At 35.0% G+C, this 22,664-nt stretch overlaps 1 protein-coding gene across 1 annotated transcript in view; it reads right to left on the bottom strand.

Moving 5' to 3' along the window:
- Positions 1 to 12,885: 12,885 nt before the first annotated feature.
- LOC130047887 (uncharacterized) overlaps positions 12,886 to 22,664 on the bottom strand; it is a 105,490-nt gene continuing 95,711 nt past the window's right edge. The window contains exons 4-6 of the mRNA XM_056143586.1: positions 22,544 to 22,642; positions 19,567 to 19,665; positions 12,886 to 13,137 (exon numbers count right to left, since the gene is read on the bottom strand). Coding sequence (XP_055999561.1) covers positions 12,923 to 13,137; positions 19,567 to 19,665; positions 22,544 to 22,642 — 413 coding nt within the window. The 3' untranslated portion in view covers positions 12,886 to 12,922. The remainder of the gene's footprint in view (positions 13,138 to 19,566; positions 19,666 to 22,543; positions 22,643 to 22,664) is intronic.

Raw genomic sequence — 22,664 nt, 5'->3', positions numbered from 1 at the left:
TATATAACTTCGTCATTTTCAAAATAAATGACATATTTGCAATTCTCATCACTGTCCTGTTTTCACTGCTTTTATCAAATAACAAGCAAAGGCTACTTGGCAAGTCATATTAACTAAGGAACATAAATATCATGAATGCATGTATGAATAAACATTAGTAATACATGTATGTGGTTACAGGAACTCGGAGCTATAGACTGTCAATCTGCAAATGAGTATGAGATCATCACTCGTGAATTTTAAATGTTTTCTACTATGATTTTCTATCAACACTGCAATTGTTTGCTACACATAAAGACAATCCATGGTCCCTGCATGATCTTATAGGATTCTTTTAATTAAAGCACCGTCCTGTGGTGTTTTATGCACATTTGTTACCAGATTTAATATACATGTTATATTTACAATTACAATCCTGCATAATGAATACAGGGAAAATCCTGTTCAATACAATATTAAGACATTCTTCAGCACCGTCCCCTGGTGTCCTTTGCAGCTTTGTGATTAACTTTTAAAATTATTACATACATGTATGTATACTATGCTATGATAATGGTATACATGTATTGTACTACATCTAGTCATGTTCTAATACCCTTTTATTGTTGCTTTCCCTCCACTTACAATCCATAATTGCTCAATTAATCATATCATCTACAGAAAAGTTTGAATTTTTCATTACCATTATCATACAAATACATGTCATGTATTTTTCATCCATAATGATTTTCGTAGGTGTGCTGTATGCATCATTGACATTTATTGTGAAAATCTTTATATTTCAACAAAATATGAATGGGTTGTATGTACCCCCATCCCAATAGATCCACTCAATAAAACTTATTTTCTTCAAAAACATAAATTCCCTTAATCCATACTGCTAAATCAGGAAAAAAGACTATAGATTATATTTTCACCAAAGAAATTTTAAATTTAGAAGTTTTAAGACACTAGCAAAGGTGTTTTGCTTACATGCAAACTCGCATACATTTATCTGTGAAACAAAGCACAATATTAAACAACGTGAAAATGGTAAATTGTATGCAATACTTCAGTATTTTATCAATTCAACACAATCCCCTATGCAAAATTAAAATTTGAATTTACGATAGTCGGAATTCGTTTAAATTTAAATCTAAGACGATAACTCTTTCTTACCATTTCCTATTTGAGCTTTATTTATAGATGCAAGGTAAAGAGAACGAACAGTGATCAATCTCATAACTCCTACAAGCAATACAAAATAGATAGTTAAGCAAACACGGACCCCTGGACACACCAGAGGTGGGATCAGGTGCCTAAGAGAAGTAAACATCCCCTGTTGACCGGTCACACCCGCCGTGAGCCCCATATCCTGATCAGGTAAACGGAGTTATCCGCAGTCAAATCAGTGTGCCAAGAACGGCTTAACAATCGGTATGAAACACGTCAGACAGCATTTGACCCAATGCGAGATTGTATTGACGAACTAGATCGTTATAACGACCATAGAATTTGCGAAATGCTGACTTCAATCGAGACTGTTGAAATCCCTGTACCATCAACTTGTTTGTCAGTAGCTTACCTCGATTTAAAAACTGACTATACCCAGAACAAGCTCTTGCATATCGAATCAGTTGAGATATATAAACACCATATGGAGGTGATAATGGAATATTGCTACATAAATGTGGGAAGTTGACGATGGAGAAGCTGAAATCATCCCGTTTGTCATACAGTTGAGTTGTCAGTTTGCCGTTAATGTCTACTTTCAATAAAATATCTAAGTATGAAGCAGAAGTGGACGACTCTGTGGTGTCCTTTATTTCGAGCTCACAGGGATATATCAAATCAACATATGAATGAAAGCTATCATTCTTAATAGACAAATTAGAAAAGCAATGCATTGATACGTAGATTTATATATTGCAAAAAGAAATAAAGCACAATATACCACAATTTCTGATCAATACTTACATTAACACTGGAATTCCTTAAAACACATCCTTTATTATTCCATATCTGGAAGAAATTTCACCAGGTCTCAGGTAACTCGCGTTGGAGTCTCGGGAACAGCGAGATTAAATTTCATCCGGTAGTCCCTGATTTTATTCTCTATTTACACCGATAAAGGTTATGTTCCGAACACGTTAGTAGGGATTGATAGAATACAAAATTGCTTGTCACATTTGAGTGGACACAGTCCAGATATGTATCAGATGGTTATCTGGGAAATTAAATTACATAGAGATAATAACTCTGAACCCACAGTATACCTGGACTTGTGAAATCACACATCCATCTTGGTCATCAGAGATGCACGTGACCAAACAGTTCCAGCTGGAATATTTCAAAGGTGAATAATTTCCCAGAAGAAACAGATTAAATTGGTTCAACCTCTCATAAAGCAATAGAAATAACAAATGTAATATTACCTGTCAGATTCTTGGTCACACCTAGTGCTTCCTACCTGTGTAAGATAAGAAATAAATGTGTTTTTCAGGTTAGGGTATATCCTTTATAATCCGTGTAGGCAATACGTTGTCGTCAATGAAAAACACAAATTTAAACCCCCAACTGTAATTGTACACACTTTTACGCTATTTTTTCTTCAAGGCACTTACCAGCCAGACGTGTATGCAGGTAGCCAACATAATTTTATTTTGCTTAAGTAACACGTGATATTGATTATATATTTCAAGGACACAGTTAGTCTGCACATATAACAAAGGAGAAATTTCAGACCCTCAGACTGTCGCATAGCTTTTATAAGTCATCAACAAAGGATACGATCGACTCAGACTCACAAATGTCATATATCAATCTATATACATATATCACATTTGACATTTAGATATACCCAAATATCATTCTATCATAAAACCACAATAAAATGCTCAGAAGGTCAGCATTAAACCTATCTACACGTAAGTTCATAATCGATACACATACAACAGATGTACATACCATATAGTCAGCTGTCGGATTGTATTAAGATAATCCCCCATAGGATACTGCCACCACGTAACACAGGTAATGTAGAATATCGAAGACCTCTCCCCTTTGTTGAAAAAATACCTTTCGTATAATGCAGATATGAATAATCTCCGACTTATATGATCTCATCAAGTTACTAATTCTGTACACTGATAAATTCCTACTCTCACAACCTCCCCCATAAGACCGGGGAACAAGAACAATGAGACTTTGTGAAATGTTTGTAGAAGAGCTATAGCGACCAGCAGAGGACATTCCCGCAGTTCATACATTCTTGATTAATACAGTGCAGGGACAAACGACACCATTAAAAAGGAGTCAACAACGACAGGTATCATCTCATTATCCTGTTGGTTTTTTTATTTTCCACACGTATGTTATGTGAATTAAAGGTTGCTGATATCTGATGACTTTTGCATGACTAATCAAGGAATATTATACATGATCACCTGTTTCCATTAGCCAATCCAGACATTCTGACGAGATATTTCACTAACTTACATATCAAGTGTACCAGAATGGAAGGTAAGTGAACCTGATATCGTGTGAAATAATTGCCTAGTACATGTGTATATCTTAGTAAACAGGTATGTCTAAAATTTGATTATTAGTATCGTGGATAATTTCTTACCAATTTTGCAGGTCAAAAGTATTTACTGCCAAAAATATTCCTAGAAATTTACTAATGATGTCAATTAGCTACGTATATAATAAATTTGTCATCTTTTGATGTAAAACTTATACGGTACCAATGTTGATGCACCAGATGCGCATTTCGACAAATAATGTGTGTTCAGTGGTGCTCAACCGAAATGTTTGACATCCGAAATAATATTGAAGTTTTAGAGTTATTATAGGGAAAAACAGTGTGCCAAAAAAGTGGAGTCAAATTCGTCTAAGGATATGAGCTATGTGTGAGGGAGCAAAATACAACTCCATGTACTACCCAATCCCTAAATTTCCCTACATCAAATTGATGCAAAAATACAGATTTATGGTTTGACGTCAACAAAGTTGTCCTCAGTCAGAAAGTTTTAGAATCTTAATTTCAAACATATTTAGCAGAAAGTCTATAATTAGAACAGCCTGTGATCAAAACATGAATGCAGGAATCAGAAGATAAAGGCAGGAATCAGAAGATGAAGGCAGGAATCAGATGTTCACAGCAAGCATTAGAATATCAAAGAAGGACCTCAAATTTAGTTTTAAAATACGTTCAAGACGTTTTCTTGAGTAAAGTCGCAATGTCTCCATGTTGTACTTTATTCCGATTCCAGTTTCACCTGACTGGGTAGAATTTTCATAACTCTTCTGACTGACTTTTATCGTTACAATTAAGCACGCCTTATTAGTGAGTAGGCTATGATAATTCAAAAATAACATTCTACTTTGATATTTTCCCTGATTTAAAACAGCTGATTGGCACAGGCTAAGTGTATCACAGTGTGTATAATGGTATGACTATGTGATTGCTACAAATGAAGTTTTATTATCATTTAGAATTGTATTTGATAATAAACGGAGTAAAGCGAATATTTTACGACGTATAGAGCACATCATATCTCCGTTACTGCAAGTCCAGATGAAAGGTGAAGATAAGAACACTGATCATTCTAATAACTTCAATAAGGAATGCAATATAAAGAGTTGGGCGAACCCAAGGCCTGGGCATACATGTACCAGAGGTGGGGTCAAGTGCCTAGGAGTAGTAAGCATTCCTGCCGAACGGTCACACATGCTGTATGCTTTATCTCTTGATCAGGTAAACAGCATTTGATCCAAAGATCTGTTGTATTGGCAAACTAGATCATTACAACAACCATATAATTTGCGAGATGTTGACGTTAAATGAAACTGATGAAACTCCAGTAGCATCAACTTGTTTGTCAGTAGCCTGCCTAAATTTAAAAACTAAACATAAGAAACACCATATTTAGGTAATGGTAGAATATTGCTACATACACATGGGAAGTTGACGATGGGGAAGCTTAACTCATCCCATTTGTCATAAAGATGAGTTCTTAGTTTGACCTTGTTATCCATTTTCAATAAAATATCTACGTACAAAGCAGATGTGGAGGACTCCGTGGTGTCTTTTATATTGAATTCACATTGATATATCGAATCGACATAGGAATGAAAATTAATATTGTTAATAGATTGAAGGCAACAGCTAGATGCAAAGTGAAGATAACGAACAGTGATCAATCTCAAAACTCCTACAATCAATACAAAATAGATAGTTGGGCAAACACGGACCCCTGGATACACCAGAGGTGGGATCAGGTGCCTAGGAGGAGCAAGCATCCCCTGTTCACCGGATATATTTTCTTCTCATGTAGAAACGTTTGAATAAATTCTGCATCATATAAATATAAAAACAGGTCAACTAACAAGGGGGCACAATCGTGCCCATAGGAACATATTGTCAGGGGAACTTATCACTAAAGACTACGAAGATATTAGCAATGAGGAACTCCAGTATATTTTTTCAATCAACCTCAGAGTACTTGTGCGAGGAATCCGAGCGGTGTTTAACAAAGTAAATTTTGGATGACTGATCACTAGATGCAAATATTTCTTTTCTTCATCTTTGTTAAAGAAGCAGCTGTCTATGATATCAAAATGTCTAGTCTTTAATTTATCGTGAGGAATTGTCGTGTAAAGTGTTGAAAAGTCATTCAATTTGATGTTGTTGATTTGAGAAAAGTTCTGGGATTTCAAATTTACTAAAAGTTCTTTAGAATCCACATTTACTTTACATCACTTGTTTCGTATGTTGTGGCACAGCACGCTTAAAGTGTCTCCTTCACAGCTGTTGATATTTTAATAAGGAACAATAACGGGGGTTTAATATAATTTTTACCCGATCCAGCAATGTATCTTTGTAAGGGTTTTATGGCATTTAGGAATCCAACAAAGGTACAGTAACTCATATTCATCTATCCCATTGACCGAGATATTAAATGTGTCTAAAACTGAAGCATGATTTTGAAGAAATTCATCTTTTGAAATGGCACTTGCAGTATAGTACGATTACCAAATGTGGATTTAATGGCAAGTTCGTTTAAAAATACTTGTACAGCAATAATGCGTCTTACAAAGAGGATGTTGTTATTACAAGCTTTTCTCAACTGAAACCAAAACATTCCCAAGGTAACGAATTCTTTAATCACGTCTGTTTTACTAAAACACAGAAGGATATATGGTATGTACTTTTGTTTTAATAAATCTAATGCGGGATTTTGATATTCCTCTTTTACTTTTAATCCATTCTGACAAAGTATCCAGTTCTTCCATTTCATAGTTAGCCCATCGTCTTACATAATCTTCGACATAATTCATAACAGAGATGAGGTTCTGTCGCCAATTGAAAGACCGGGGTTCTCTGAATTTAGGACCTTTTAAAAAGGTTATTCCAGATCCTAATTTTCAACTATGTCAACAGCACCAGTAATGACATATACAACTGAACTTTAGCTGAAAGAAGACGAAGAACAACAACACGTAGGTGGATTAAGTATGAGATGGTCTAGGCACTGCAAAGTTTGTTTCAGATTAAAAGGTTTGGATGCAAGGTGAAGATAACGAACAGTGATCAATCTCATAACTCCTAAAAGCAATACAAAATAGATAGTTGGGCAAACACGGACCCTGGACACACCAGAGGTGGGATCAGGTGCCTAGGAGGAGTAAGCATCCCCTGTTGACCGGTCACACCCGCCGTGAGCCCCATATCCTGATCAGGTAAACGGAGTTATCCGCAGTCAAAATCAGTGTGCCAAGAACGGCTTAACAATCGGTATGAAACACGTCAGACAGCATTTGACCCAATGCGAGATTGTATTGACGAACTAGATCGTTATAACGACCATAGAATTTGCGAAATGCTGACTTCAATCGAGACTGTTGAAATCCCTGTACCATCAACTTGTTTGTCAGTAGTTTACCTCGATTTAAAAACTGACTATACCCAGAACAAGCTCTTGCATATCGAATCAGTTGAGATATATAAACACCATATGGAGGTGATAATGGAATATTGCAACATAAATGTGGGAAGTTGACGATGGAGAAGCTGAAATCATCCCGTTTGTCATACAGTTGAGTTGTCAGTTTGTCGTTAATGTCTACTTTCAATAAAATATCTAAGTATGAAGCAGAAGTGGACGACTCTGTGCAATAGTAAAAACACCTCATTTCCATGCCATTTTCTATGTATTCATTGTTCTTTGTTTTAGTTAGTGTTTATTGTTTTACATGTAAATCGTTTAAGGGTAAGGCCATTTCTTTTTTTCTGTTTTGCGTCAGTTCAAAATTGTGAAACCTACCAGCCAGCCAGGGAAAAAAACAAACAAGCTTAAAAAAAAAAAAAAAAGAGCCTTTACACGTTGTATGCACATGAAACATAACAAATATTTGATTAATTTCGTTTATAAACAAAACAAATACTCAACAAAGTGTAAAAATAGGAAATAATGACTAGATTCAATGCGATCATTGCACGTCTAAGTCTGTCGTGAACGTCTTTACTCCCTTTGGATGACATAACAGTCTCATCGCCTGTAAGAAACTGGTATAATTCTGTCGTTATCTCCGGGGAACCTTTAGCAACAAAGGGAAAACGACTAACACAGTTTGTTCGCATATCTCTAGTGTGAAAAATAAGCAGGTCACTACTTAGATTCTATTCTATATAAATGCATATACATGTGTTGGTCTGATCTTGGTCTGTCCAAGAGATTTTCCAACAAAACCAAAGACTAAAATTTCTCGAACCTGGATGTGTGAAGGAACCAAATAAACGACAACCGTCTGCACATTTAATTCTAAATTAACTTTCACTGAATTTTGTCTGTCTGCCGATTGTGCAACGTAACATTTTATTAACGTTTTATCTGACATTGGTATCGGACACGTACCCACACAGTCATTCGAACCCTTTAAGTACAGCCCCGCAAGTATTTGAGAGCAAGTATCGACACTTTCCGCCGTAAATGCAAAGGGGAATAACAAGCTAATCAAATAATGAGACAGGGAAACACAAACCACATTCCATTTGGGAAGCTAAAAACTTACACACACACCCTTACTCACTCACGCCGCCAAATAATCGATTATGTTGTACAGACGCTGAAACATGATAATATAAACAGCAAACTATGTGTATTTCAAACCACAGGGGCTAAGCTAGTTTTGGGCCCCAACTGTGTGTTACCCAAAATATAAATACTGATACAATGTCAACAACGTACTTGCAGCTCTGAAACCGAACCTCTTACTCCGGGTACAGGCTTATCAGATGAATTGCGACTCGTTCATGAAAGTTTATCAGACATCATGAAGATATAAAAAGCGCAGTCACAACAATTCTGTCAGAAATAAAGGGGAAAATAAAGAATGAAATTATTACAGACGTTAAAGAGGCTTTGTGAAAAAAGAAATCGTAGAAAGTGTTAAAGCCCAGGTAAAAAAAACAAATTAGAAAACAAAATTGACCTAAAAGTTAAATTGTTTGCATTTGAAACTAAACAGATCGCAAATGGTGCAAACAAGGACTTAACAAACAATAGAAAAAAATTCCAAGAACACATGAAAGAATTAAGATCATTGTAAAACACAATGAAAAGATACCAAACATTGCCAGAATCTACATCATTCTTGGCGAATCATAATCAGCAATACTACAAGAAAAACATCAAATTTCTAGGGCGGAAGGAGAAGGCGCAGGAGAGACCTCGTGAAGATTTGTGCGCCATAATGAAAGACACGGTGGGCCTGACCATCGACCCTTCAGATGCACTAACCATCCATAGGATTTCCGGGGCAGATGGAAAAACCAGGCCAGTTATTGCCAAATTCAAACACTGAAACAAAAGTAAAGTTATCCGAAACTGGCCGAAGGAGGAAGTGATGTGTATGAAGTGATATATATGAATTGATACGCTTCATGATATTTGACCATCCAACGCAAATGAACTCACAACTTCTAAGAGACCTTAACAACGACTCAAGGATCCAGGGTGCCTGGCACTTCAACGGGAAAATATTTGTGTTAGATCAGAAAGGACTTCGTCACAAGTTTGACATCATGGATACAGACGACAAAAAGCTTGATAAAATTTAGATCATTGTGCGGAAGCAACAATTCAATCGGAATCGGAATACTATAAATTCTGACAATCTATAGGATCGAGGTCGCCATACTAAATGAACGAATATTTGCATATGTATTTGTTTTGTACGTGTGTGTGCTTGTTGAAATGATTGAATAGTGGTTACGTGCTAAAATTGTGTGCATGTTTTGTTTTCTTACAAATTGTCAATTTCAAGGGGTAAATAAGGAATTGGAATATCATCCATTTATTTACAATTTTAAGGGATTAAACATTTTTATGTTTTAAGCATCGGGATCGGGAGGCCCTAGTTGCATATTCGTTTCAGATTCCTCCTCATCGTCATATTCGATTCATGTTCAGAAACATCTCTATTACAAAACTTACTTCTTCGTCAATATTTTCCATGACTTCCTATAATCTAATTTCATATTCGTTTCAGATTCATGTTCATCTTCAGAAACATCTGTATTAGAAAAATTATTTCTTCGTCAATAATGTCCATGCACTAGATGCGCATTTCGACAAATAATGTCTCTTCAGTGATGCTCAAACGAAATGTTTGAAATTCGAAATAACTATGAAGTTTTAGAGCTAAATATAGCCAAAAACAGCGTGCCAAAAAAGTGGAGCCAAATTCGTCCAAGGATAATAGCTATGCATGAGGGAGATAATCCTTAATTTTGAAATGAATTTCTAAATTTTATAACAGCAATTAAATATACATCCGTATTTTCAAGTTAGTAACGAAGTACTTAGCTACTGGGCTGTAGAGACCCTCGGGGACTAACAGTCCACCAGCAGAGGCCTAGACCCAGGGGTCATAATGTAAAACTTATACGGTACCAATTTTGATGCACCAGATGCGCATTTCGACAAATAATGTCTCTTCAGTGATGTTCAACCGAAATGTTTGAAATTCGAAATAACTATGAAGTTTTAGAGCTAAATATAGCCAAAAACAGCGTGCCAAAAAAGTGGAGCCAAATTCGTCCATGGATAAGAGCTATGCATGAGGGAGAATGTGAAAGTAAATGTGAATTAGCAAAATATGATCTTTTAAGTAGAACGACAATCGTTTGAACGTTACACAAATATTTAAAAAACAAACAGGCTATGATTTTACGAATGGGTTGATTTAGATTATCCCACCGCTGCCACCAAAAATTTTGTAACGTGTAATGTGGGTTAAAACCACGGATAATAAATTTTTTTAAACGTTTCCTACGTTTCTAAATGATTGCATTAAACTATAGTTCTAAACAATGATAAATCAATTTGAATCAAACTCTGTGATTATTTCCTTATTGATTTATTATATGATTTTCCTCTAACTATTCCTTGCTAGTCTAATCACTCGTGTTTCAGCCTCTAGCAGATGTTCTTGAAAGTTTTGCTAAAGAGTATTTTATTGATGCTCTCACAAGCGCAGATATTTTAGATTAGCTTTAATGTGTGATTTTTTTTACATACTTAGTGCTCTTACATTACAGCTCTTACAGTGCTGTTACAATTTTTTTTAACAAAAAACCCAACAAAACAAAAACAAACAAAAAAAAAAAAACAGACTGTAGTTTGTTATTATACTTGTGTCCTTTCTATGCATTTAATTATTCCTAAGGGCTGTTTTAAATTATTTGATGTGTGTAACAGATATTTTCTACACAAGTACGTTGGTAATTAGCGAAACTGGAATTACTCACGTAATTACTCTGTTAATTTGCGAGAGTAACCCGTAAATATCACCTACTTAATTAATACAAGAATTACCTGTGTTTGGACTCGTAAAAATAAATTACGGTGAAATTCAAAAATAAATCTTATTCAAAGTTAAATAAATTTATTCAACAATTAAATTTAACAAGGTATGCTACTAGCGTAGATTTACAGAATAATTTCACTGGAATTCAGGAATCACCCAAAATCACAGCGGAAAATAACACAATCTTCGTGTTGCAATAATTACGATAAAAGGGGAGGGGGTTGCACTAAACAAGAATGACCCGATTAGTGAATATTAAATAAAATCTAGAAATACCTTAGAATGCCCAAAGTATTTTTTACTTAAAATCTATACAATCTAGTATCTATAGAATTGTTTAAGTAATAGATTTAGCTCTCTATGTTAAGATATCTGAATATTCCTACTGTAGAACAATTATCGATTTAGATTGATTAAATTTCAAAAGAACTATCAACGATTAGAAATTATTTACACGGAAACACTTCAAGAATAACTTGAACCGTAACAGAATCATTTAAACGTTATAAACGTTCTACGCTATAATAATAATAATTCTTTCATTTAGACAGGATAGCACAATTAGTACAAATGACTAGTTTACATTGTGGTCCTGTATAAAACATATTCACAGACAGATAAATGAGAGAATAGAAAAATAGATAACATAATATAAAATATATACATAAAATACACACACGATATCACTGGGGGGAAAATAAACACACACACACACACACACACACACACACATATATATATATATATATATATATATATATATATATATATATATATATATATATATATATACATACATACTCATACACACACATCATATCTATACATCACTTATTTGAGAAATAATGCTGCAAATATCCTGATTTAAAAGATGTAATAGAACCACTGCTTCTGACAGACTTGGACAACTGATTCCATAAAATTGTGGGGGATACCTTAAAAGACCGTTTATAATATTCAGTTCGAACTTCTGGTAAATATAAAATGCCGCTAAATGCTATTCTATAATGAACTTACTCGTGATACGAGATTAACCCGTATAAATCACGATTAAAAAATGGATTACATCAACTTTTTTGTCATTAGCTGCCTTTATTCATATCAAAAACTTATAATAAGTTCTTAATATTAGGTAATGAAAACATATACAATTTCAATACTGCAATATTGAGATAAGAAATTAGTAATAGCACATTGTGAAATAAACAAGAAGTCCACGGACCACATCGCTCATCTAGTCCACGGACCACATCGCTCATCTTTAAAGATTGTCCCTACATATTCGCATGTAAAAATTTGATCCCTATTGTGACCTCAGCCTACACCGGGGAATATGTTTTTTACAAACTTGAATCAGTACTATGTAAGAAAAATTTCAAGAAAGTATAAACTCTTCTGACGCAATGGTTCTTGAGAAGAAGAGTTTAAAGATTTTCCCAATATATTTCTATGTAAAACTTTGATACCTTATTGTGGCCCCACCCACCCCCGGGCCCATGATGTTTACAAACCTGAATCTGTACTATGTCAGGAAGTTTTCATGTACATAATAAGTAAATGTAAACTTTCCTGGCTCAGGGGTTCTTGAGAAGAAGATTTTGTAAAGATTTTCCCTATATATTTGCATGTAAATCTTGTATCTCCTATTGTGGTCCCATCCTACCACTGGGGGTCATGATTTTATACTGCACTATACCAGGAAGTTTGTATATGAATTTCAGCTCTTCTAATCCAGTGGTTCTAGAGAAAAAGGTTTTTAAATTACCCTCCCTATTTTTGCATTTTTGTGACCATCTTCCATTTAAAGGGGGATGACCCTCCGTCTGAACGAAATTGAATTCCCTTTACCCAAGGATGTTTTGTACCAAGTTTGGTTGATTAAGGCCCAGTGGTCCTGGAGAAGAAGGTGAAAATGTGTTTACGACGACGACAACGACGGACAATGAACAAATTTCGATTAGAAAAGTTCCCTTACTAACTACGATGTCATCAATAGTCGAATAGAGAGGTAGGTTGTTAGGAAATCACAAGTCAGATCATTGCACTTTTATTGCTGCTGTTTTGCAAGCTAAGTGTTATCTGTTCGCTGTCGTTTGTTATTCTGCTTTTCTGTGAAATGATTTGAACGCTTTTCGCTCACAGGAGTGGGAAATGATATGATATCATAATCTTTCGCAATTAGGCCATTAACCAAACCAAATTGCAACAGATATGTTGCAGCGTCAATCGCCTTTTCAGTGAGATGTCCAGTTCTGTGGGTTTCCAATCCCAGAAAGCACAAGTCTACAAAATACAAACTCCATTATTATTCAAATCAATTACAGAAATCATTGAAAGATTATTATGTGCTGGCACGAGCTGATCCATTATATGAAATAAGATTTGAGCTGTCGCATGTGTTTCTGCTGGACAGATGTATGTTACTGCTGAGTATTTTAGTAAAGTATAAGGTCTTTTATCTATTTATTTTATTGACAAAAGTTTATATAATTATATTTTTATGTAAAATTTTAAATGTCAAAAAATCGATAAGAAACTTTCGCATAACGATGCATTCTATAAATAGAAGACAAGGAAATAAATAAACTGTTTGACAAGCGAAGGTCGCGCCATACAGCACGGTAACCACGTGAACTGGATATAAGTAAAACTTATACAGTACCAATTTTGATGCACCATATGCGCATTTCGAAAAATAATGTCTCTTCAGTGATGCTCAAGCCGAAATATTGGAAATCCGAAACACAGTCAACTTGTAACATGTCAAACGTCATAGGCAGTAAATAAATGTTTTATTATACCAAAGTAGATTTTACATGTGTCAGACAAGTGAAGTTTGCCTGTCTCCATTGTCGTTTGGTAAACTAATTAGAGTTATCGGACTTTGACGTCACAGATTTGATAACACTAGAGTTATTCCGGGAAAAAAATAACGCGGGGAAAATATAGTATCCGGTAAATAGCTTCGAGACTATTTCCCTAGCGCATATACATGTAGTTCAGAAACTATTTCACGGCTAGCGTTATCCAAAAGAAATGACAAAATTCACCTACCATCAATATATCAAAAACATTCTGAGGTAATATGTTTTACGGCGTGACCGTGTTTATGGGCGACACAAAAAATATTGGCATTAGTATCTAGATCCATAACAGGACAAAAATATCTCGAAATATTAGCACCTATCGTGTGAGGACAGAGCTCAATCAAAGTATTCTAACTTTAGACATTTTTGATCCGCCTATTAAACGCTATGCAACTGATGTACACAGTGCATTGTGACGTCATATTCAGCGTCGCAGTTTAGCAAATTCACAAACATAAGAGACATTGCATTGTACAATCGCGTTTTAAATCGAGGAGTGATTTTATATATGATTCAGAAAATAAGATTTACATGCTTTACGGATTTCATGTAACAACTCAGAACAACGTTAACTTGGATACATGAGATTCAAAATGGGGAAATACATGTCCACGCGCTAATATTCGAATCGACGTCATTGGAACCAAAATTTTCAAGTTCCATAGGTATGGTTTAATTTTTCATTGGTTTTCTATATTTTCCTTTTAAACATGTATATACGTGTTACATGTAGCTTTAGGGAGAGTTCGGGCCGTGAGAGGGCTTCACCCTCTATAATTACAAGCTAGCTGATCGTGTATAAGTTAGAAAATATATGGCTCCCATCAATCAGGTACCTCAACAATCGCTTGATTTTACACTAATTAAGTTTCGGCGGTATGATATACGATGTGTACCAGTATGACTGCTAAATATGATGGCCTTTGTTTACGTCAAGCGCTGAATACTTTGCGGCATCATATAGAATTAATGTCTTATCAATTTACATCAGTACAGTATGTTCCTTTTCATATTCATTAATTTCGTTTTCAATTTCATAATTATGTTTTTTATATAATAATTTCGTTTTTTATTTAGTTTTGGTTTTTATTTAGCTATTTCGTTTTTTTATTGAACAATTTGATGGTTTCTTTATTTAGTAATTCTGTTTTTTATTTAGTTTTGGATTTTTATATAATATTTTCATTTAATATTTTCGTTTTTTATTTAATAATTTCGAATTTTATACCATAATTTTGTTTTTTATTTAGTGTTGATTTGCACTAATGGGCTTCCGTACAAAATGGCATCAAACCGCAATCAATCAATATTTACAGACTTTGTTGCATCATGACCCAACATTGCCTGCTAAAATATCATACGATGGACAAATGAATAAAATCAGTGACTAAAATTATTTTTCAGTCAAATTATTTTCCATTCATTACAGGAAAATCCCTTAACTGATACTTTTAAAATTACAATCAGAATATTGACGCTATGAATTGGGGACCGCAATCCGAACATCACTAGGTCTTTTACGTGTGGAATAAACGGAAAAAGCCGAATGATGTTCCGATTATTGAGGACCTAAATGTGTTTACGCCATCCCACCCTCTGTATTCAGGGGAAATAACTCGCAATGCATTGTGAAAAATATATCCCATTTACAGGTCTCTAAATTCAAATATAAGAATTTCTACCATGCGACTTTATGGAAATTGCCAAGAACAGAAATGTTCATGTGCAACGTCACAGAAACGAAATTTAATTACTTGAGGCGAAGTATATCGATTGATCTGACAAACGTGTATTTGCGTGAATCGTATAGATATATATGTTGACTTTGGTATTGCGAATTCAGGTTAAAATCTTGTACAAGAATAGCTGCATTATTAATATGATCCCGTGGGGATCTGGGTTGGAATAGGTCCTCAGTACTCCTTGCTTGTCGTAGAAGGCGATTAAATGGGGCGGTCCTTCGGATGAGACCGCAAAAACCGAGGTCCCGTGTCACAGCAGGTGTGACGATAAAGATCCCTCCGTGATCAAAAGGAATAAGCGCCGAGCATAGGCCTAAATTTTGCATCCCTTCACCGGCAGTGGTGACTTCTCCATATGAGTGAAATATTCTCGAGAGGAACGTTAAACAATATTCAATCAACCAATCAATCACTAATAGTTCGCCATTGCTAACATCTCCGGATGTCATCAAAATTTCTCTAATTTTTTATCAGCCTCCCCGTTGTAATTTTCGCGCGCTTTTAAACAAAAGAATTCTTCGGAACATTTTTACTTAAAATATGTATTTCTTATATTTCCCAAAATCTTTCCGGCCCATAAATTTGGTACTTGTACCAATGTTTCTTGTTGTTTGTTTAATGAATGTATGCAGTATAAACTTCATGTGCAGTGTAATAATGTTTTCGAACAACTTCATCATTACGACCAAATAAAAACCCCATACAAACATAAATTAGCAAACACTCAGTGTAAATATTTACCAATATTTCTGGAAGGTACACCTGTTGTGTAGTACATGTTTATTGACAAATAAAACCTCATTTGAACTTATGATTAGGTCACCCGAGTAACTTGCATGTAGGTGAGCTATTGAGTCCGTTGTGCCTACAGCATAAACTTTTCACATTTTCAACTTTTTTAGTACAACTGGGCCAATTTCAACAACTTATCTTTGAGTGAAGAGGATTCAAGTTTGCTCCAGTGAAGCACAATGCCCTCTTCCAAGGGGAGGTAATCAAAGAAAGACAAAACCATGGTTGGAAAATTTTAAAAAAATCTCTCTCGGGCACCACTGAGCCACAAAAATTGAAATTTATACGAAAGTATCCTGATTTAATGTAGTTTCAAGTTAATACACGTGCAAATCATGGCAGCTGGGGGAAGGATAGGGCCGCAATATGGGATTAAATTTTCATAGAGCGGAAAAATTTGAAAATTCTCTAAAGAACAGCAACTGACAGTGAGAATTCAAGATTATTCAAATTAAGTCCACCGGGGGTAGGGTGGTGCAACACTAGGGGATCAAAGTTTTTTTATGAGGATACATGTATATGGAAATAGTCTTTATAAATCTTCGAACTTTGCAGTTTCGAAGAACACTGTTCTAGTTCTTCGCATCTAGAACAGAGCAATGCTGGGTCTTATTAATATGCAAGCATTTCCAGGAAAGTGTAACTTCAAGTATGTTGAAATTGTGAATCCTTGGGGTTATATGGTTACATTTAAAAAAAAAAAGTCTTTTAAAATCTTCTTAAGAACTGAAGGGTCTTGAATGCTCAAGTATCCACAGACCTGTAGTACATATTAACATTTGCTCAAATCATAACTACCAGGGGTAGGGTAGGGTAGGGCCACAATAGGAGATAGAAATTTTACATGGTGAAAGAGAAAATTTTCAAAACTCTTCTTCAGAACAGCAGGACATTATTTACTTATATTAGTACAAGCATCCATAAACAGTCGCTTCTTCAATCATAATGTAAAAAGATCTGTCATTCGGAGATTTACTTCGTTAAACAGTCTTCATAGTCAATATATTCGCAGTCTTTGGTGATCATGTCTTCTAACAATCTGTTGGAATTCCCATGGACACGAGCTGTGCTCCTTTATAAGGTGACCTCATTTTATATTACATTATAGATAAGAGCTAGAATTTATTTAAAACCTTGAAAATGACAAAAGAAAATTTCTTGCTATGACCTTCAACTCGATATTTAGATATATCAACGAATTTTTATCTATCAACAAACATCATTTTCCTTCATTTTTCGATTTAAAATATCCCATTGAAATTGAAATAAAAGACATTACAAAGTGTTCCATATCTTCTACGTACTTATATATTTTATTGAATAACTAAAAAAACTCAAGTTTATGACAAATTTGATCACTTCAGCTTCTCTATCGTGACCTTTCCATATTTATGTACAGTAAAATGACAATCGAGAAGATGAAGTCATCCCATTTGTCATAAAGTTGGGTTCTATATTCTAAGTACGAAGCAGATGTGAAGGCATTTCACAAATTCTATGATCGTAATAACGAATTAAATTGCGAATACAACCTGACATTCGGTCAAATGAAAGGTGAAGATAACGAACAGTGATCAATCTCATAACTCTTATAAGCAATACAAGTATGTTGGACAAACACCGACACCTGGACACACCAGAGGTGGGATCAGGTGCCTAGGAGGAGTAAACATCCCCTATCGACCGGTCACACCGGCTATGAGCCCTATATCCTTATCAGGTAAACGGAGTTATCTGTAGTCAAATCCAGTGTGCAAAGAACGGCCTAACAATCGGTATGAAAAACGTCAGACAGCATTTGACCCAATGATAAGTTGTATTGACGAACTAGATCGTTATAACGACCATAGAATTTACGAAGTTCTGACTTCAATTGAGACTGTTAAAACTCCTGTACCATCAACTTGTTTGTCTGTAGCTTGCCTTGATTTAAAAACTGATCATACGCAGAACAAGCTCTTGCGTATCGAATCAGTTGAGAGGCATAAACACCATATGCAGGTGATAATGGAATATTGCTACATAAATATGGTAAGTTGATGATGGAGAAGCTGAAATCATCCCGTTTGTCATACACTTGAGTTGTCAGTTTGCCGTTAATGTCTACTTTCAATAAAATATCTAAGCATGAAGCAGAAGTGGACGACTCTGTGGTGTCTTTTATTTCGAGCTCACAGGGATATATCGAATCGACCTATGAATGAAAGTTATTATTGTTATTGTTATATTGTTAATATACAAAACGTCGTCGATATATCTAGATGTCGAATTGAAGGCCACAGCAAGAGATTTTTTTTCTTCTCACGTAGAAGTTATGGTATCTGATATGTTTCACACTAATTGTTAGACCGCTCTTTACACACTGATTTCAACTACAGGATAATCCGTTTACCAGATCATCATATAGGGGTCATGGCGGGTGTGACTTATCAGCAGGGAATATGCTATGCCTCCTAGGCACCTGCTCCCAATTCTGTTATGTGCAGGGATCCATGTTTGCTCTACTGTTGAATCTTTATTTTCATAGGAATTATGAAATGTTTGTAATCTTCACCTCGTTCAGTAAAAAGTCAAGTTATAAAGAAAGGAAACTTTGTCACAAGCTACTTATTCTTGTCTAATTCCTTCATTCTTCATTATTTCTTATCCCGTGAGGATCTAGATTAGAATAGGTCCTCAGTTCCCCTTGCTTGTTGTAAGAGGCGACTAAATGGGGCTGTGTTTCGGATGAGACCAAAAAATCCGAGGCCCTGTGTCACAGCAGGTGTTGCACGATAAAGAATCCTCCCTGCTCAATGGCCGTAAACGTTGATCATAGGCCTAAATTTTGCAGCCCTTGACCGGCACTGGTGACGTCTCCATATGAGTGAAAAATTCTCGAGAGGGACGTTAAACAGTACAAAACTAAACCTTTATACTTTCTGACTTAACATAGAAGTATAGATGGTTCGCAATTCAATCTGTTTAATACTATAATTTAGGTTTGACGAGGCAGTTTTTATCCATTGTAAGATGGTTTCAAAGTCTTTCTCCCCATATACAGCTCATCGTCTGACATAGTATACAAAAATGTGTGATAGAGTAAAACTTCTGTCGTCATTTGAAAGATCAAGTCTTCCTGAATTCAAAATGAATGATTTGAAGTTGTAATTTTTAAAGTGTATATGCACACCAGATAATATCTCGTCGAGAGAAGAATACAACAATATGCGGGATTATATATCGAGGTACTGTAAAATGTGTTTAGTACTGCATATATTTTGCTTACTCTGTGTGTATGTGTTAAACAATGCAGAAAATGTGGTGCTTACTTAGTCCATTTTCAGATTCTCGGACTTTCTCCCATCCCCGACCTTTAATGATACTGCCATTTTCACTGATAAAGAAATTCTGCTCTGTGTCCTGATTTCCTGAAAAGTAAATTGTTTAGCAATTAATAAAGAGCTTAAAATACACTGGCCATTCCATTCTGAGGATATTTCATTATCATCTTCCTATGGTGTTTATATCTCTCAACTGATTCGATGCGCAAGCGTTTGTTCTGCATATGATCAGGGTTCTTTTTTTAATTTGATGGTGCATGGGTTTCAACAGTCTTATTTAAATTCAGCATTTTGCAGATGATATGGTCGTTATAACGATCTAGTTCGCCAAAACGACATATCATTGGGTCGAATGCTATTAAACTTGTTTCATACAGATTGTCAGCCCGTTATTGGCACACTGATTTTCTGTACAGATAACTACGTTTACCTGATCAAGATATGGGGCTCACAGCGGGTGTGACCGGTCGACAGGGATGCTTACTCCACCTAGACATCTGATTCCACCTCTTGTATATCCAGGAGCCAGTATTTTCCCTACTCTCTATTTTGTATTGTTTATAGAAAGGTGAATATAACGAATAGTGATCAATCTCATAACTCCCATAAGCAATTCAAAATAAAGAATTGGGCAAACACGGATCCCTGTATATACCAGAGGTGGAATCAGGTGCCTATGAGGAGTAGGCATTCCTAAGAAAGGTGAAGATAACGAACAGTGATCAATCTCACAACTCCTATAAGGGTTTGTGCAAATGTGATGTGGACCTACTTATCTGTTGACATAAGGTAAAAGTGAATCAAACGTGACATCATTTATACTTAGTCTTTTATATGAACGATGTCCATGACTGCGTTTCCGTCATTGAGTATTTGCAAAGATCACATTCACGTTATTTCCTTGTGGATTAGTCGAATTCTCTACATCATATACATTTTCATTGCATCCATATTGAAATACAGTACCTAGAGTACTGATCCTGTGATCTTCTCTTTGTCTTCGAAAAGGGGTACTTAATGTTGGATTGTTTGTGATGGTCATTCTTATTCCAAACTCCTGACCTTCATGGACAAGATGGAGTGGTTCGGTTAATTGAAATGCTTGTAAAGAAGTTGGTTAAAACCATTATTTATTTATTTGAAATATGTACCGCGATATTGTTTTATTAAGTGAACCCTTAGTTTCTCCCACATACATTAAACCACATATGTTACATTCAATAGCGTAGACAATGTTAGAAGATGTAGTTTTGGTACAGCAACTACGTCCGATGACATGTAAGCAATATCAAAAATGATACGCAAATTCTTCCATATACAATTCAATAATAAGTAAGTATTGATTATACGCGTGGAAGCTGTGTTAGTGCTTTTCTTTCAAAATTGCATAATTTGGCAAAACATGTAAACATCCGAGACGTCGATTTGAAAAATTCCGTTCGATCAATCTCATAGATTCTATAAGGAATAGAAAATTAAGAGTCTTATCCTTAGATATATCAGAGGTGGGAGTAGGTGCCTAGGAGGAGTAAGCATCCCCTGTACACAGGTCACATCCACCGTATATCTTGATCAGATAAATGACGTAATCTGTTGTTAAAATCAGTGTGTAATGAAAGCCCGAACAACTAGTATGAAACGGGTCAGATTGCATTCCAGTCAATAACAGGCAAATTAGAACGTCACAACGACCCTATAATTTCCGAAATGCTGATTTTAAACTATATTGTTGAAACCCTTGTATTAATAACTTGTTTGTCAGTAGCTTGCCTCGATTTAAAAATTGATCATACAGAACAGGTTATTGCGTTTCATATCAGAAGAAAGAAATAAATGTCATATATATAACGTGAGATTCATTTTACTATATAGATATGGGAAGTTATCAAAGGAGAAGGCGAAGTCATGCCGTTTGCATAAAGTTGAGCTGCTAGTTTGCCGTTAACATGCTCAATAAAGTATCTAAGTAGGAAGCAGATGTAAAAGACTCTATGATGTCTTTTATTGCTAGTTTACTGGGATATATCAAATCGACATATTAATGAAAATGATTATTGTTTATAGAGTAAATGTCGTCGAAGAGACTAGGGACTTAGTAGAACATTTATTTGATCAAGCAATGTACCTCTGTAATGTTTTTGTGAAGTGGTGGGATAGCTTATATGTACAATTCATTCGTTCTATTGACTGGGATATTGAAAGGGAACTTTACATATAATTTATAGCTTGTCACATACAAATTGTTGATAGTTTTGCAACTTTGTACTTTATACTGCATGTACATGCAATTTCATTTATAGTACGTCTATATAAGGATTTAAAAGATTCCTTATATCAGTTTTTCTATTGCATAAGTATTTCTTTTTCAGAGTTTAAATGAAAGAAGAAAGACAAAACAATCTTGTAAAAACCAATGAATGACCATATTGAATACATATTTTCACGCAATTTTTTAGGTGAATTGATATTGAATAATCTTTTCGGAAGCATTTCATGTTAGACTTTTTACGTGAAATTCATGTGAATTTTACGTAAGGAACATTTGCCTGTGTACCAAATGTGCAATTAAAGCCATGTTCTTCTAAAATGCAGTTTTAATACACTGTACTGAGTCTTGGAAGCAAAAAACATTGTAACAAGTGTGTCAGCTGGTAACAAAACATATTCACCATATAACCTATTCAACGCAGAAGAAAATATTGTTCATATCTTTCTTTGACGTGTCTAATGCGGCATCTTAATATCCAAACTCTCTATATCTATATTGACTAAAATGTATCTATCCTTACAGAGTATAATTAACAACAAACTCCAGCACCATTTTAATATCACTGGTGCGCACAGAATCAAGCAATGTTTTGGATAACTGATCACAAAATATGAACATTTTGGATTTTCATTAATATTGAAAATATAGCTTTTAAGATGTCTCTGGTGTCAAAAATCGTATATTTCATAACTGTACCATATATGCACTTGTTTCCATTAAAGGTCGTCCACTCTTCCTCAGAAGAACTTAAATCTATCAAAGATTGATCCATCATACTGGTAGAAGGCAAAATTGCTACAATGGAATATGTATATGT

Source organism: Ostrea edulis, chromosome 7, assembly GCF_947568905.1.
Source record: "Ostrea edulis chromosome 7, xbOstEdul1.1, whole genome shotgun sequence".
Classification (NCBI taxonomy): domain Eukaryota; kingdom Metazoa; phylum Mollusca; class Bivalvia; order Ostreida; family Ostreidae; genus Ostrea; species Ostrea edulis.
The sequence above is the reverse complement of the archived record's forward strand: the minus strand, read 5'-3'. Positions and strand labels throughout refer to the sequence as shown.